The sequence below is a fragment of the Choloepus didactylus genome, chromosome 2 (genome assembly GCF_015220235.1).
Source record: "Choloepus didactylus isolate mChoDid1 chromosome 2, mChoDid1.pri, whole genome shotgun sequence".
In the NCBI taxonomy this organism is placed as follows: domain Eukaryota; kingdom Metazoa; phylum Chordata; class Mammalia; order Pilosa; family Megalonychidae; genus Choloepus; species Choloepus didactylus.
The window spans coordinates 183,768,316-183,786,892 of NC_051308.1; the positions used below are offsets into that span (position 1 = coordinate 183,768,316).

General features: G+C 45.6%; 1 protein-coding gene across 3 annotated transcripts in view; it reads left to right on the forward strand.

Moving 5' to 3' along the window:
• KANK4 (KN motif and ankyrin repeat domains 4) overlaps positions 1-18,577 on the forward strand; it is an 80,637-nt gene that overhangs the window by 47,736 nt on the left and 14,324 nt on the right. For all 3 annotated transcript variants that reach the window (XM_037827053.1, XM_037827054.1, XM_037827051.1), the window contains exons 4-8: positions 3,254-5,185; positions 6,510-6,621; positions 9,304-9,522; positions 10,824-10,911; positions 13,168-13,387. In XM_037827053.1, the coding sequence (XP_037682981.1) occupies positions 3,254-5,185; positions 6,510-6,621; positions 9,304-9,522; positions 10,824-10,911; positions 13,168-13,387 (2,571 nt within the window). The remainder of the gene's footprint in view (positions 1-3,253; positions 5,186-6,509; positions 6,622-9,303; positions 9,523-10,823; positions 10,912-13,167; positions 13,388-18,577) is intronic.

The window sequence follows — 18,577 nt, forward strand, 5'->3', positions numbered from 1 at the left end:
CACCAGTGTACTTCTTTGGGGGAAAACAGATTAGTAAAAAAAATATGTGGGTGAATGGGGATTATTTGGAGTTTTTTGGGTGCTGAGGAGTGTTTACTCCTTATCCGTCTGATGTCCAGGTGTCTGCTGCAGAAGCTCTGGAACCCAACAAGGAGCGTCAACACGATTACATCTGCTGTGGATATGGCATCAGAGCCTGTAGGCCTTGTGGCTTTACTTAGCATTGCTAGCTGGTAGGCTCCATTAGGTCAGTGCTGATGAGTTCAGCCTTCGTGTGTCTGTTTGGCTTCATTTAGTTCTTTGGACAAAACCGCACATCCTTAAGCACAGAGGAGCTCCTGACGAGTATGTGGCATCAACCACAAAAAGAGATCAGGCAGGCGAGTGAGAAGAACTCAGCTCCAGCCTGTCATCATTCTTACAGCAAAACCAGCCCAAAACGTACCTCAGGTTTGATAATACCGTCATTTGCACCTTTTCTTTAACCTGTCCCTGTCTTCCATTGCCTTTAACTTTTCTCACCCCAATCGTGGCAGCCGTCTCCCATCTGGTCTTTAGGCCCCTGGCTTTTCCTTCCTCTCATCCTCTTCAACAGGGCTCTTTTTGAAATCACAAATTTGACAAAGTCACTTTCTTGCTTGAAACCCTTCAGTGATTCCTATTACCTAGAAAGTGAAGTCTAAGCTTGTTAGCATGCATACAAGATGCTCCATGACCTGGCTCTTGCTTACCTTTCTAATTTTATCTTTTGCTACTCCCCACCGTTCTCTACCACACTTTAACTTTCAGCCATATTAACTGCATTTACAGAGTCCTGAGACACTGTGCAGTTTTATCCCTCCACACTTTTGCACCTTCTCTGACATATCTCTAGAATGCTTGTCCTGGTTACCTATTACTGCATGACAAACAACCTCAAAACTTGGTTGTCTAAAACAATAATTTATTATGAACACATTTCTGGAGGTTGGTGGGCTCAGCTGAGTGGTGCTCATTTGGGGTCTGTCCTGCAGTTGAAGTCAGATGTTGGCTGAGGTTGGAGTCATCTGAAGTTTCCTTTATTCCTGCTTGGCCCCTGGACTGTGATCACTGGAACAGCTGAGGGACTGGCTAGGCATCTCTCTCCCCCTCTCCATACAATTTCTTATATGGCTAGCTTGGGCTTCCTCATTGCATGACAGTCTCAGGGAAGTTGGACTTATATGGCAGCTGACTTCCCATGGAGTTGCATTCGTAGAGACCCATGTAGAAGCTTCAAGGCATCTTGTGTCCCCACCTTGGAAGTCCATAGACATCATTTCTATCATATGCTTTTGGTCAAAGCAATCACAGATCAGCCCAGATTCAAAGGGGTAGAGAAATAGAAAGTGCCTCTCAAAGTGGGATTAGCTTGCTTCTCTAGAGAGGGTTGGAGTTGATGGTGGACATCTTGGACATAAACTGCCACCCTGTCTTTTACCCTCTTATTCACCTGGCAAATTTCAATTTGTTCCTTTAAAGCCTAGATCATGTATTACTTTTGACACAGGCAGAATTAATCTCCTACCAGGCAGGATTAACCTCCAAGTCCAAGTGAATAATTCTGGAGAAACTGGGGGAAAAATCGGAGAAAACTGTCGTTTGTGCATGTATTGGGTACCATCCTTATTGCTTACCTGTGTTGTAATTGTAAATGTCTCTCCCACTTGATCATAAGTTCTTTGAGGGTAGAGTCTGTACACAATTCATCTCGCTGTCCTTGGGATCTAGCTTAGCAATTGACACATAAGTGCACAAAATCAGTAGTTAGTAAGTGAATCAAATTACTGTTATTTTATAATTTCACACCCAGGGTCCGCTGCCCTTAGAACCAAGCAATCAATCTGTCACAGAGAATTTGTTGAGCATCTTCTGCATACCCAGCATTGAGTCATAGGGAGTTGGTTTCCATTATGGGGCTTCAGTTCTTGTTATTTTGGGCTTCCACAAAAATGATACTTAAAATATTGAGGATGTATTGAAAGTGCTAGATGTTTTTCTAAGCACTTTATATGCATTAATTAATTCATCCTCACAATAATCTTATGTGGTAGGTTCCTATTATTATTTTCAGATGATGAAACACAGGGAGGCTGAGTAATTTCCTCAAGTCACAGAGCTAGAAAGTGACAGAGCTGGGAAATAAACCAGGGTCAGGAGTTTGTAGTCTTTGTCTCTATGCTCTCCACTAACTTCCTCCACCTGAGCACATTTTTGGAGCCTTTTTAGTGGAATGTCACAGAGGTGATGAGGGATATCACATGAGGAATGTCAAAGGAACAAGACTATTTAACCTGCAGAAGAGGTTACTTGGAGACAAGTCCCTGTGGATTAAAATATCCAGAGGACTGACTTGATCTCAGTGTCTTCTGTTGGAGTCAATAAGTGGACGCTGCCAGAAGATGAGTGTTGCCTTGGTGTAGTGGAGAACGTTCTCATCAGGATGTCCTCAGATAATATGGGTTGCCTTGAAAAGTCATGAGTCCCACATCTCTCGGAGGACATATGCCTATGTCCATCTCAACATTAATTGGCTGTTTTCCCTCAGCATCTTTCTTCCAGTCTGTGAAAAATGTGATAATTCCATATTCACATAGAGGTTTGAAAGTGAAATTCATACTTGTTAAGCTCTAAGGAGTAATCGGCTGTGCATGATTACTTGTTCCAGTTCTCTCTGATATTCATGTACCTGGAGGCTCGGGCATCTGAGGAAGCTTAAATTATGTAGAAGGCATAACTCATTGATATCTCCGGTTTTAGCAAGATTTACTAGTGCTTATTTGAATAATGCAAGATTCTCTTTTAATGCTGAGACAATTGTGCATCTCAACCTTCCAAACCTTCCATATCCGTAATTGCCAATTGGCCCCATGATTTGGCAAATTACTGGACACTTCAGTTCACCAGTTACATGACTTGAACCCAGAGAAACAGTCTGAGACAGTTTTGTTTTGCTGGTTTACACGCCGATTGCACAGCAGTAACTGAGATGGCATAGCTGCAAATTGGAAACTACCTCTTTCCATACAGACATCGGCGGAGTACACTTTGATTTAATACGATGGTTTCCCAGTATGGCCAAAAAGGCCATGAGCATCTCAGCATAATTTAGAGGCTGCACCATTTAGGAGAAGGCTCACATGATAACATTAAGTCAAAATCAATGACTTCAGGCTTCATCACCCTGTACTTCATATTAACTTTATGCTTCTTTTTCACGTGTCTTGTCTCACAGCCAGAGATCAGAACTCTCAAGGGGATGAAGAGAAAGATCCGCCAAAGAGCCACCCTTACTCCGTGGAGACCCCATATGGCTTTCATTTAGACCTGGACTTCTTGAAGTATGTGGATGACATTGAGAAAGGACACACCATCAAAAGGATTCCTATCCACAGAAGGGCTAAGCAGGCCAAGTTTAGTACTTTACCCCGAAACTTCAGCCTTCCCGATAGTGGGGCTCGACCCCTTCCTGCTCTTCCCCACCAAAACTGGTCTCCAGTGGTGCCCGGGAAAGCAGAGCTTGAGACAGAGGAGCGAGCCCAGACACTGCTGCTCGGTGATTCCTCTCAGGCCGCAGACAGTGGGAGTGAGGTGAGCTACCACAGGAAGGGCCTGTTGGCGGAAACCCCCAGACAGTTGGAGGCCGCTCTTCCCGAGGATGCCGAGCTCACCCCTGGGAGCGGACGGTCCCAGCTTTTGAGAGCATCCAGCATGCCAGCCACGCTGCTGCCAAACAGGGCCTCGGAGGAGCCCAGCCTAAACTCAGCTCCACCCCCACCTCCTGCCCTCCCTCCACTTCAGGGTGAAGGCAGTGTCTGTGATGGTGCCTTTGGCCCTGCAGAAGGATTTGCAGATTTTCACAGCTCCAGCCTGCGAGCATCAAGCCAACTGAAAGTCAGAGAGTTTGGAGAGCTGGTGCCGGGAATTCTGGAGCTGGTCCAGGAGTGGCCTGAGCCTCCAGAGGGCAAAGAGCAGGCTCCAAATCACCTCTCCCTTCCAGGTTCTCCCTCTTCTTCCCAGAATGCATTTGGAGTTCTTGAGGATGCCGAAGATGAACGTGAAACCAGAGAAGCAGAAGTGGTGGTCACCCCTGGCTCCCCAACCCCAAGCCCCCCACCCATGCCATCACCCATCCCTGAGAATGAGCTCCCCCTTGAGGAAATTGAGCTCAACATCTGTGAGATTCCACCCCCACCACCTATAGAGGTGGATGTGAGAAGCATTGGCATCAGGGTAACGGAAGAAAGCCTGGGCCTCGCCAGGGTGGATCCCAACAGTATCTCCAGCCTAAAGCAGCAGGTCACAGCCCTGGAGAGTAAGTTGTCTGGGAGAATAGAGGAGCTGGCCCAGGTCAGAGCTGCCCTCCAGCAGCAGGAAGAGGAAGTCAAGGCCAAGGAGCAGAGGATCCAAGAGCTAGAGTGCACTGTAGCCCAACTAGAAGAAAAGCTTAGCCAAGAGGATGCCAAGGATGTTCAAGGCCAGACTGATGCCATGGTGAACACTGACCCCCTCCATGGACCCTTGACCAGGGAGTCATGTGACAAGAACATCGGGGTCAACCTTCTGGGCATCACCGAATCTGAAAGTTGGGGGGCCAGGGGAGAGGAGAATGGCCTCCTGTTATGGCAAGATAGCCACAAACAGGGGGATCAGAGCCCAGCAGAACATGTGCTTCTTCCCCAGCTGTCACTGCCACAGGGACCCCAGACACTCCTCACCTCCTCTTTACAGAGCTGCCCCTCCACCGAACTCAGGATTGAAGAAGCAGGCTCTGAGCAGGAGGAAGGTCCTCAGGAAGGACCTGTGGATCCCACCAGGGTTGCAGGAAGCTCTCCAGGCAGCACCAGCAGAAAGATTCCCTCCACAGGGAGGGGGGAGGCCAGTTCAGAGCTCCCAGGGAAGGAGCACCCAGAAGGGCCACCAAGCTCACCCACAGATGCCACTATAGGGCAATATGTCAAGAAGATCCAGGAGCTCTTGCAAGAACAGTGGAACTGCCTGGAGCATGGGTACCCTGAGCTGGCCAACGCCATCAAGCAGCCTGCCTCCAAGCTCAGCAGCATCCAGAGCCAGCTGCTGAGCTCCCTCAACCTGCTGCTGTCTGCTTACTCGGCCCAGGCTCCACCTCCAAAGCAGTCCCCGGACCCCTATTCCTCTCCACCACTGGGTAAATACCAGTTCCTGAGACAAGGAACCATTTCTCCTTTACATGCCAAGTCAGAGGGAAAATGTTTTTAATTTGCATGAGTATGTTTTTAAAAATAGTTAAGCACCTCCAAGAATCTGGTGGAATAAAGACTGAATTATGTAACAGTGGAGGCTTGATGTCCCTGCTCTTGTCCTTGCTCTGAGGTTGGAACTAACCTCAGGGCCACCACATACAGCTGTACAGATTTGCAGAGCATATAGATGCCCAGGCAGGAGGGCAAAGGGCAGCTGAAGTCCAGTCCAACTTCACTCATCATCCCATGTGCCTATTGAACCCATCCATATGGGGAGGGGTGAGGGTGGGAGGTTGCCTGTTTCTCATTTGCGTGGCACAAAGGCAATGTCCAGGGCAGGAGGGACCCTGTGCTCCTCACTGGCCTCCCCTCAGTTTCCCGGGCTGTTGCATTCCTGTGTTCTCTGATTTTCACACAGCAGAGGTTTTCTCTAGCCTGGTTTTGGAGGGAGATTTTATTGAAATGTGCAATAATTCACTGAATACTTGCCTGTGGATGTGTGTGTGTGTGTGTGTGTGTGTGTGTGAAAGAGAGAGAGAGAGAGCTGCTCACATGCAAATCTGCCCTTTGGCTGAGCCGTACTTCTTCTCCTAACAGATCATATACACCTCTCTCTTGAGTGATGTGGATCCACATTTTGCTTTGCTCAGTGGGCAGTTGAGAGTCTGCTTCCTGCCACAGCTCACAAGTTGGCTGCGTTCTCATTACCTCGGTGCTGGTTCTAGTCTCTCCAGTTGGGAAATGCCTCCTGTAACTCTGAGCACAGCAAAAGAGCATTTGTTCTCTTGCTCACTTGGCTGCCACGCCTGCCTCCACTTCACAGTGTCGACTTGCATGTGAGCCAGGGAGGAACACTGAGGTGCCCTTGAGTAGAGGTGGGGTGCCGGGTCAGGAGTGGGAGCCCTACATTCTCCTGCTCTGCCCTTCAGTGACCACAGGCTCTTGCATGAGTCTGAGCCTCAGGTTTCCCAGCCATAAGATAGGGACGACAACGGCACCCACCGCACCGGCTACTTCTACAAGAGCTCCAGCCCCTCTAACTCTCCCCTCCACATGCAGAGTGGCATCGTTAACAGGGATGGTTCTGCCGGCATGGACCAGAAAGATGGGCTGCCACCAAAGGCCCCCAAACATTTGATTTCCGTCATCTGGCTTCTCTGTCCCCTTCTGCCTCTTCCCCCACCCTCATCCTCGAAGCCCGGTCCTGGTTTTGCTGCATTCCGGGGCATTCCCCAGGTCATTCTAACCTGTGATGTTGTGTTTGCCTAGAGATCTCCCCGTCGACCAGCCTTAAATCCATAATGAAAAAGAAAGACTATGGCTTCCGTGCAGGAGGTAATGGGACCAAAAAGAACCTTCAGTTTGTTGGGGTTAACGGTGGGTAAGCATCGCTCATGAAGCACAGTCTGCCTTCCTTGCTGCGTCTCCTGCTGCTGTCCTTGGCGCTCTCTTTTCCTAGGGGGAAGCATCTGGTTTTCGTTTTTCTTCAAGGGAGTTCATCTCAGTGGCCCTTTACAATCCCGTCTCGGGTTTGCATGTGTGTGGCTCCTTGCCAGCTGTTGTGGTCTGTCGGAACCTCTGCATTTAATATGTCTCGGCCTTGGGCTCCCCCAGGGCCAGGATTCCAGGTGGCTTCTGGGAGTGTGGGGACCACATGGGCCCTTTAAGGAAGGGATTTAACCAGAACCACAACAGCGAAACCGGTGCAAACTCTGTTAATTTGTTGAACTTCAAATTTAATCCATTTTATTCTTTCTTTCCTTAACTAACTGCAAACCAAGCCAAAGTGTTTTAAGAAAAAGAACAACCAATATCTATTGACTCAGAACAAAGCCTTATATATTCTAGAGACTAGGACATTTTCTAAATCATTCATTCAACAAACATTTATTAAATGCTGACCATGCTTCTAGGTATTGAGAATGAAAGAATCAAATAAATCAGGGTCCCTGCCTTTATGTCACGGATGGGCAGGGATAAGACAAGAAGTAAAGAGAAAATGGTAATGTACTGAGATACTGTTAGAAAAGGAAGCAGAGTGTGTGCTGGGGAAGCCCAAGGAGAGGACGTGGCCCAGCCAAATGGTAGTTTAGGGAAGAGGTCAGAGTGTCTGCTAATTTGGGTCACACCAGAAGGGAAGACACTAGATGCAGCCTGGATGATGTCACTTTGCAGGTTCTGTGAGGAAAATCATCAGAAATGATGAAAAGAGAGGTCCTAAGAAAGTTGCTGTTCCCTCCTCCACTAATGACTGGCACTGTGGCCTGAGAGAAGCTATTTTGTTTTGAGCTTTCACCAGTTCTTTTACAGAGAAGGGGAATCATCCTACTCTCAAAGCCTAGAGTAGATTGTGTCAATCTCCTGTTTAAACCTTCCAGTGATCACCAGTCTGAACCAGACCCTGGAAGGCCCAGCTCATGCCTCCAGCCTGCCTTGTCTCCTGCCTTTCTTCCCTCAAACACGCTGAGCTCAGGTCCATCTTGGGGCCTTTGCATTTGATGTTCCCCCGTGCTTGAAATGCGCTTCTCCCAGATATTTCTCATTGTTTGTGTCACTTTAGTGCAGTGGTTCTCAACCTTGCCTGCACATTGGAAACACCTTGGGAGCTCTAAAAACATACTGGAGCCTGTGTCCCCTCCCCAGAGATTCTGATTCAATTGATTTGGGGTGCAGTCCAGGAGCTGGGAATTTTAAACATCTTTATGTAATTTGAATGTACAACTAAAGATAAGAACTTCTGCTCTAATTAAAGTAGCCTCAACTCCCATCACTCTACCCCATTGCCCTTTTAAATTTTATTCATTGTTTTTTTTTTCAATCACTATCTGTTTGTTTCCTGCCTTCTCCTACTAGAATATAACCTCCAGGGACTTTGGTATATAGCATTTAGAACAGGGACTAGCACACAGTAGGTGCTAAATAAATTTCTGTTGAATGAATGAATGAACATCTGAGTCAAGTTTTATTGAGGCAATTCTAAGATGAAGACTTCTTGGTAAATGTCATAGGTCCCTCTACTTTCTTACTCACAAAAGCAAAAGGTTGTTCCAACCACAGTAGATTAGGAAATAACTGAGGTTTAAGCAAGACAGAAATACCAGGGAGAAGGCTGGGTTTGCAAATCCAGTGAACAGAGGATGTGCTAACAGTAGCCGCCATTCAGAGCAAAGGCGTTAGGGAGTTCTGGTCTCCCTGGCTGTGTCCAGTGGCACCAGAACTGGCAATGTTCATCTCCACACCATCATCCCCTATCAGGGGCTCCTGTTGACCACTGGCAGAGAGATCACTAAGTCGTCCAGGATTTCCTCCACGGTTTCTCCTGCACTGTCCCCTCAATAGGATCACTTATAATTGAATATAAGGATCACTGCCAGGAAAGAGGGGAGTGACACAAGCTAACAGGCCCATGCTCTCACTTTTGCTAATACAAGCAATAGTTTAAACAGGCTGCAGGTGGGAAAGGCAGATAATGGTGTTTGGAGTTCCCGACGGTTCACCATACCCCACAGAACTCCTGCTGGAAGGAGAGGAAGTGAGTTCATTCCTTGTCAGATACAAGCTGGGCTAGAACAGGAGTGACGGAGAAGATTTGTCAGGCAAAAAAATAATAATAATAAAATATTATTATTTTACTGTTTAGTTAAAATGAAACAGAACAAAACAGATTTGTCAGGCAATTCAGAGAACTCAGGATGGGGGTAGGAGGGATGTCTGCTTAGACTTGGGCCCCTTTCAGCAGCAAACAGGATTTCAGAAGCAAATGCTTTCACGAGAACCTTGGATTGTCTGTCTGGATCATCTGAATGCATTGGCTAATTAGGGGACTGGCTGTTTGTGTGTTCATTACAAAGAGCTTATTTAATGATCTTTTCTTCCCAAATGGCCTCCAGAGTCAGAGCCAGAGCTCTTTACAGCATGCTTCTCTGACACTAAGGTTCTTGGGGAGCCCCTTAGCCCACCTGTAGGTGTGGAGGATGGAGGATGGGATTGGCTAGCTCTCATTAGTGTTGACATGGGTATTGGGCAGCAAGGACAGAGCAAGTGACCTTTGTCTCCTCCCCAGCTATGAGACCACCTCAAGTGAGGAGACCAGTGGTGAGGACAGCTCCCCTGAAGACCTGTCTGACAGTGAGGCTGAGAGGAAATGTGACATCCCAGAACACAGGCAGGGCAAAGATGCCCACCCCAGTGATGAGGCTGGGCCGAGCATCCCTGAGGGCACCTGCAGTGCAGGTCAGCAAAGTGGGGCTGGGGAAGAAACCCCCCATCCCAAGGCTGAGAGGTGAGCCACATGGGTACAAATGAGCACCCTCGTTCCCCTGAGAAAGGGCAAGGGCATTTCACCACCATTTCACTCAGTCATTTGTTCGTTCATTTACCTGTTCATTCACTAAGATTTATTGATTTGCTGTTATATGCTGGGCATTGCGCTCTGGTTGAAGTAAACAGATGTGATTACTGCCTTCATGCAATATACTTTCGTAGGTAGAGCTCTACCTATAAAGCTAACATATACCTAGCACTTAAAATGTGAAAGTCTTTAAACCCTTTTAACAATGCTGTAAGGTAATCATTATTAGAATCCCCACTTTACAGATGTGGAAACAGAGGCTTAGAGAATGAAGTAACACAGCTAGCAGAGCACGGATTCTGGCCGGGTCTTTCTTAATCACAAGCTTTTCTGCCATGCTGATGTGAGCCATCACTTTTAAAGTGGTGAGATGCAAAATGCATTGCCTTTAGAGTTGAACATACCTGGATTCAAATCCTGCCTTTGCCACTGATAATAGCAACCATACAGGTTTGATCTGAGGATAAATGAGAGAAAGTATGTGAAATGCCTCGCAGTGTCTGGCATATAACAGGCTCTCAATAAATGTTAGAAATAACAATGATTATCATCATCATTGTGATCACCATCCTCAGCTCAGTTCTGGGGGAGTAATGAGCAGTAAGTGGTAGTTGATTATCAATCAGCTCCACATGGCTGCTCCAACATAGCAGCACTATAAAGATGATCTGAGTGAGTGAAGCTTCCCCAAGACGAATGGATGCCATTAGGTCCCAGTTTAGGCCTTTTGGTGCTGAGGCACTCTCCCTTTATACTAACACAAGAAGACTGCGTATCACTGTGGGCACCTCAGCTTAATTGATTCTCATTTTATTGACTCTATTAGCACTTGTAGTATTCTTCATGGACGAATAACCTGAAGAAATGTGCTGGTATGGATTGTGCTCTTGGGATTTTTCAAGTCACCCAGAAAGAAAAAAATTAGAAAGACAAACCTCCCTTTCCCAGCATGTCAGCAATTGCAGTTAGGACCATAGTCCCGACTGCTTTGGTTGTCTGCCCTTGCCCCTGAAAGCAGCAGGATGAAAAGAGCCTAAATAGTCTTCTCCAGAAGAGTCTAGAAGCCAAACCTCATCATCAGGACACTGTGTCCAGCCCATATTTCTGAGGCATGGCCCTTATCTTGGGAAGTTGCCAAGTTTGGGGGTTCAAGAGGCTGAGAAGTGAAAGAGGACAGGGGAAAAAAAACTTTTATCAACATGGAAACTGATATATGTAATTTTTTTCTTTAGATATAAACCCTCAGAAGAATTTCTTAATGCCTGCCAGGCACTGAGCGAACATCTGCCAGAAATTGGAACCACCACGGACCAACACTTGGTACTCTGATTTTTCATTGTCATGTGAAGATTTCCATACTGTTTCAGCAGTTAGCTCTAGCTGGGTAACTGGGCCCTTGCCTGGGACGGGCTGTGCAAGTGCCTGGGGCATACAGGAGTCCCTCTCCTCCAGGCACCCTCTCATTTGTCCCAACTCTGCTGCCTAAGGTGATTGATTATACTGAGGAAGCAGAACCAATCAATATGCCCAAGAAAGCAGGCCAGGTGCACAGAGGCCTTTTCCAAGTGTTATTAGACATTGGCCCCTGAATCTCTGTCACAACTCTGTGGCTTAGACTCACTGTTGCCTCATGGTTCCAGAGAACTGAGGGGAGAGTGGAAAGAGCATGTGCAATGGGAACTGTGGGTTTTATTTCCAGAACCATCATCTGTGAAATATTGTGCAAGTTGGTTCACCTCTCAGGGCCTCAGTTTCCTCAGTAACACAGTGAGGCCCTTGGTGGGCAGGACGTCTTCATACCTTCAATCCCTGATATTTAATTCTGTAGTCTTTACTGTTTTTTTGAAATGTAGCTATGGGTATAGGGCCAGAAGCAAGAAAATACATTTATTTGCTCCTTAACACCTTCATGACCCAAGGAAATTTAAACAATATAATTATCGTGTTCTACTTTTGATCACGAGATATTGACACAGACACATTTTCCCAAGTTGTAAGAGGACCTGTAAGACCCAAAGTGTAACAACGTTTGAAGAAGAGTCCTAGGAGCAAAAACTATCAACTCAGCAGTGCTTAATATTTTCACGACCCATTTTCACTGTTTTATCTTAGCTTATTTGGCAAATAATTGTTTCTAGATGTTAAAGAACCACTATGCAATGTGAATGTTGATGGAAACTCTTACTCCTACTTCTTAAATGACTTACAGAACTAAGATATTTCTTTGTTCTTCATTTAAAATCCACCAAATGTGTTCCTTAATATTAGGATCTTTCTCCAGATTACTTTGAAGATTTCATGGTTAAAGGAGGTATTCTGACGTATAAAAGTGTTTTGGCAACAAAAGATTCCCCTGCTACTGCCTTAGAAAAATAACAAGACAGTGTGCGTAATGCATGCCCGGTACAATACCCATGGAACGATTGAAGCAGAATACTGCCACCTGCCTAGAGACAGAGGGGGTTGTAGAAGGACCTTACTCTATAGATCTGGGGAAGTAAGGAAGCCTGGTATTACTTTACCCCCAATTTACAGATGACGCAAGGAAGGTTTGGAAAGGTTATATGACTTCCAAGGTCCCACAGCTGAGCCAGGGCTTAAACCTGATCACATTGATTTAGTGACTCCAAATCCAGTGCTCTTCCTAGTATAGACATGCATTTCCTTCTATCAAAGTGAGTGTGACATCATGTATAATAATGACATCAAAAGTTTCTCGTCTGCTTTAGATAGATAATCCAAATGTTTACCTTCTATGAAATTTTATTGAGATATGTTGACATACCGGATAATCATCCAAAGTACACAACTGAGGTTCATGGTAATATGTTTCCTTTTAAAAACATAGGTCATGTCATTCAGAATTGAGGTAATTGGCTCGGCAACTCTCATCGTTCATGGTTCCAGAAGAGCTGAGTACCACAGATAGCAGGGTCCTGCCATGGGTTGTTACACCATTTTCTCTGGAGGTCCTCTCAAAGCTTAACAGTCAAAAATAATTCAAGCATACCTGTTTGGGTTTTATTTCAAGCATAAATTAAATATGTTGTTTGTCTTAGCTTTCAGCATATGTTTTTCCCATTGGTAAAATGTTGTGACTTTCCAGCTATGTCTGTTAAAAACACACAAGAAGAAAAAAACAAGAAAAAAAACAAAACAAAACATAAGAGCCTGGCAGAGTCTGAGTCAAGGCTGGAACATAGGCTGACTGTGTGGGCATGAGGGAGAGGGTCTGGGTTATTCTGTGCATACAGGGGTTGTGATTTAAGCTTACAATAGACTCCAACTGTGGTCTAGAAAAGTGCTTTGTTACTGGTTATTGTATTACCTTCCCAGTCCTCTACCTTTCTACCTCACTTGGGGGCTGATCAGCAGGTACAAAATATGTTTTTACATCCCCAACCCCACCAGCTCCGAACCCTCCAGGTATAAATCACATGGAGAGTTGGGGTGGGGGGAGTTGAAGGGATAGAGATGGAATCCTCCAAAGTTGACTTCTTGGGTGAAAACTAGCCCTCCAGCTGCGGCACCCCAAGCCAGGCAACCTTCTGGAATTGGATCCTTTTGGTGTTTCAGAGGCAGAGCTTGCATATGATCAATCAGGAGTGGTTCCGCGTCTCCAGCCGGAAGTCGTCCAGCCCTGCTGTGGTGGCCGCCTACCTCCGTGGGGTCCAGCCCCAGTCCCCCCACTTGCTAAAGCTGCTTGTCAACCTGGCTGATGGCAATGGGAACACAGCACTTCACTATAGTGTGTCCCATTCCAACTTCTCCATCGTGAAGCTGCTGCTGGAGACAGGTCAGAACTGGTTGCATCTGTACAATCTGGGCCATTCGTGAAAGGTAATTCTTGTAGGATGCTTCTTTCAGCAAAGAAATTCTTCACTGTTCTGGGTTCCTCCCAACATCCAGGAAACTGAGCTAGACCATTTTGACTTTATTAGGTCATTTATTTTTCATAACACTCTTATAATGTATTATTATCCTCATTTTATAGTTGTGGAAACTGAGGCTCAGAGAGTTATAAAACCTGTTCAGGTCACAATGATGGTAAGTGGTAGAGTTAGGTTTTGAGCACCAATCAGTCTGATTCCAGAGCTATACCACATGCCTGTAGGAAAGGTCATGTTTTACCATCTTCATAAGGTACATTTTAACGAAGTCCATGGCTCTGTTTGACCACTTTGATTCATTCATCCCTCATCAGATATTTATTGATGTCTACGTATAAGGTCTACTTTGGCTGCTATAAGAGATGCAAGGGAGCCAGATGTGAGCCCTCTGCTTCCCAAGAGCTTACAGCCTAATAATCAGGGTGGAGTAGGATGACTGCTCATAAAAGATACAGAACGTGATTTAGGGACTCAGGAGCAAGATCATGTCTAGTTTTGGGAGCAGGAAAGGTACACTGAAGTGGCAAGGGAGTCACAGCATGGAGGACCTTGAATTTTAGCCTGAGTAGTTTGAACCCTATTTGAAGGTTCCAGGAAGTCAGTGTAGCTTTTTGAGTAGGGGAATGCCATAACCAAGGGAATTCTCTGAGATTAATTTGGTGGTAGGGTTTATGGAGGGAGCAGTAGCAAGAGGTGGGCAGGCCAAACAGGAGGCCATTGCAGAGGTTCACAGAAAGGAGTAGCAAAAGCTTGCATTAGATAAGGGTAGTGGGAATAGAAGAGTGAGAAAGCCGATGGGTACTTAGTGACCAACTGGCTGTGAGGGGCAAGGGTGAAGGGTGTCCTAGCTCACTGATGTGTCTAGCTTGGGTGGCCAAGAAGATGGTGATTCTGCGAAAGGAGGAGAAAGAGCAGGAGTGGGGAAGACATAAAGGATGTATTTAATTTGGGCCAGATTTTGAGTTTACAGTGGGTTATCCAGGTGTAAATGTCAAGAAACCTATTGAGAATCCCAAATCCAAAGTCAGCTGGCTATTGAGGCCATAAAGGAATCCAGCCAATGGATTCCTTTACGGAAAGAATTTAGTTGGAGATGGGAAAAGGTTGGAGAGAGAAGCCCTGTGGAATCCCTGCACTTAGAGGGCAGGAAGAGAAAGCCAGTGGGAGATCCAGAGGGAGAAATAGGAGAAGTAACTGGATAGTGCTCGACGGGAAAGCCAATGAAGAAAAGAAAATATCAAGAAGAAAGGGGGGTTGTCCATTGGGTCAAAGACTGCAGATGACATTCAGGCTTGGCAGATGGTGGGGGGAACAGTTGCTGGTGACTTCAGGGACAACTGTTTCAGAAGGATGTTGGGAGGAAACGAGTGAGTGTGCATGGGTTTGGGAAGGCAGTGATATAGTGTCACAGCTGAAAGAGGCAGGAGAGATTACAGAGAGTTGTTTTGTGTCTCTGAACATGCCTGATAGCCGAGAAGAAGAATCCAAGAGATGAAGGAGTGGGGAGACAGAGTGCTTGATTTGAGATACAAAAGAGAGAAAATAATTGATGGAGTAAGACTGGGAGGAACTGGGAAAACCCAGAATCCACAGCAGAGACAGATGAAGTCAGAGCAGAGACAGATGAAGTCAGCTTAGACAAGATGCTAGATGATACAGAGGCAAAAGGAAGGGGAGGTAGGTAGCGGATTAGAGAGGTGTTGAAGAGGACAGAAGGAAAATAGAGGACAGTTGTCTTAAATGGCCTTGATCTTCTCACTAGAGTGAGATTGGGATCAGGGTTGCAGAGACTGGAAAGGGGTGGTTAATAGTCGATCAAGGAACTCTATGAGGATTGCTGAGCAGGCCCCCTGGGTCTCCTGAGAGGAGACCAAGGAGCTGATAGTAGAACCTCTCAGCAGCCTGGGCCAGTATCGAGCAGCCTGGGAGTGATAATGTGATCAGGTGGGTGATGGGCTGGCTGAGAATGTATGGGTCCTGGTTGAAGATAATCCATGAGTTTAGGAAGGCCATATGAGGGTTATCTAGGAGGGTACCTACAAGAAGTATAAAACCCCCAAAGATCTCCATAAATTAGGTGCTCTTCTAAGCACTAGACATACATGATCTCATTTAATCCTTGTAACAACCCTCTTATCAGGTATTACTGCCCCTGTTTTATAGACGAGGAAAGTGGCATTCAGAACAGTCAACGAACTTGTCCTAGATTACCCAGCGACTAAGTGTGTTGCCGAGGTCTAAAGTTGATGCCATTGAATTGCTTATCTATTCCCAGCATCCATGAATCAGAGCACATGCTAGATCTAGAACCCTTATTTTAGGAGGCATGAATTGGAAGTTTAAATGGACATCAAGAAATCTGAATTCAGGACCCAACAGCTTCCCCCCAACTTGGATCCTCTTTATCTCAGCTCAAATCCCTCCCACGACTTCTCATTGCTCTTAGGATGAAAGGCAGCTTCTTCCTTCTGGGCTTCAGGGTCCCGAAGGCCCTGGCGCCTGCCTGCCTTTGTATGCCCGCTGCCACTACACTCTCCTCTTTCCCTCCTCTCTGGCCATGCTGGCCTCAAACTCACCAGGCTCTTTCCCTCCTTGGACACTTTGCATTTTCTTTCTCTATATCTGGACTGTTTTCCCCAAAACTCTTCTCATGGCTGGCTCCTTCTGACACTTAAATCACAGCTCAAATGTCACCACCTCAGAAGTCTTCCTGGTGACTTCATCTTAAGTAAGTGACTGCGCCAATCTTTCTCTCAATCTCTCTCTTTCTCTCTCTCTCTCTCTCTCTCTCTCTCTCTCTCTCTCTCTCAGGAGCACCCTGTTTATTTTTTTAGATGCTCTTCGCTGGTCATTTTTACCCAACAGAAAGTAAACTCAGCCAAAGAAGAGCTTTTGTCTCTCTTCTTCTGTCTGTATCCCCAAAACACTTCCTGGCTCATAATAGGTGTTGAGTGAATATATCTGTCCAATGAATGTTAAATTCCAGTAAATTTCCAATTCTCCAAAATTCTGCCAAGCAGACTGGCAGCTGCTCACCTGAACAAAATAGATGACACACATAATGACAGCCTAAAGTTCTGACTGCTTCCTGCATCATCAAAAGAAGATTAAATTACAGGTCTAACCTTGAGCAAATTTTATTCTATTTCAGTTTTTTCGTGGATAACATAAAAGTGATTGCTCCACTGAGAAAGGCACATAATTAAATGGAGCATGGCTCTGTGTTCTGTTTATTGTGTTCAGTGTTGGCGGTTTTCATTAAGATAACACGAACAATAGCAACTACTGCTTTTTGGGTACCTTCTCAGCCCCTGGGTACAATGTACACATACATTACCATTCACAATCCTTGCAGGGGTTGCGAGATAGGTATTAATTGCATTTTCCAAGTGAGAAAGCCGAGGCTCAGAGAGATCAGGTAATGTGGTCAAGATCACACAGTCAGTAAGGAGCTAAGTCAGAATTCAAACCCAGACCTGTCACCCTCTTTCCTAGGGCTGCAGTAACACAGTACCACAAACTGGATGGCTTAAAATAACACAATTTTAAGGGCTAGGCTTCCTCTGAAGTCTGTAGGGAAGAATCCATTCCATGCCTCTCTCCTGCTTTCTGACAGTGGCCAGCAATTCTTGGGATCCCTTAGCTTGTGGCGGCACAACTCAAATCTCCACTTCCATCACACAGGCCATCTTCCTTTCCTCTGTGTCCAAATTTCCTCTTACAAGGACACCAGTCATATTGGATTAGGACCCATTCTAATCCAGTTTGGCCTCATCTTAACTAACCAAATCTTCAAAGACGCTATTTCCAAATATGGTTATATTCACGGGATATAAATGGAAGTTAGGACTTGAACATAAGTTTTGGGGGAACATAACTCAACACCCATCCAGTCTAGAATTTTTCTACTACCCCATACTAGGTTTCAGGGTCACTGTGAGACTTTGGAAACACCTAACATGTGCATGAGGAATCCAACGACCAGTTAATACAATCCTTGTCTTTAAGTAACTCGCAGACCTGTCACGTGTTAGAAGGTAGGTCAAGCCAGGGCAGAGAACTGACAACCTAAGATTTGGTTGCTCTAAATTTCTGATTATGTTGGCTGAGAATCCAGTTAATATTTATCCAACTTAAAGTGGCTTGTAAGCTTTTCCCCTTATCATACTGAAATAGCTAAATAGCCACAAGCATAATGTATGTAGGGGGGCAGGGAGGATAGGCTAACGTGCCAGTACTTTCTCTCATTGTAGAAGGTGTTGAGGATGGCAGATCTTTCACTTTCCCAAACTCAGACTCCCTTCTGATGTGGTTGTTGTTGAACATTCAGAAAGCACATTACAAACTGTAAAGCGCTGTGCAGAAGTTACTCATTATTGAGTTTGTATGCTAAAAAAATGGAGCCACCAGGTTTGCCTCCGCCAACTTGCTCCTTAGTGATCCGTCCTTTATGTTGCCAGATGTCCCTGTAGAGGGGGAAGCTTGCTGAGTTGGAGCATGCTCAGTCACTTCCAGGGAGGTTGGCTCTGCTCCCTGGGTCTGCTCTGGAGCATCTGCTGCAGAAGCCTTTTCAGAGCCCCTGTGGAGGAGTCAGACCTCCTTCTACTGAGCTACAACTCAGGTTTCTAAAGAGATGGAAGAGAACTGGTAACCTGAGGCCCACTTACACATCTTAAAAGCAAATATAAAATAGTCATGAGGTAAAAATGTAAAAGTCACTAGCAAAGCAGCGTAACTATTCACTTATTTATCAAGACAATTTTGAAGTGATAATTAAGGTTATTATTTGTCAGAGGGGCTTGGGAGGGGCTTTGGTAGGAACGAGCTGATAAATGAGCCCCAGCTGATTCTGCTGTATCGCCTGGCATCCTGGTGTTACTATGGCATTTTTCTGAAAAATTGTTTGGGGTTGGGTGGAGGGAATAGCAAATAAATGTTGAGTGTTTTTTTCCCCCAAGCACTTTTAAATAGTCCTAATTCACATTTTTTTTCATAAAGCAGATTTGTTACAGTGAATAACCATCTTCGTGAGTGTGTAGCAACTTTAACAAAGATATAAAGATAAGAATAGCATTCTGGACAATATACTAACAATA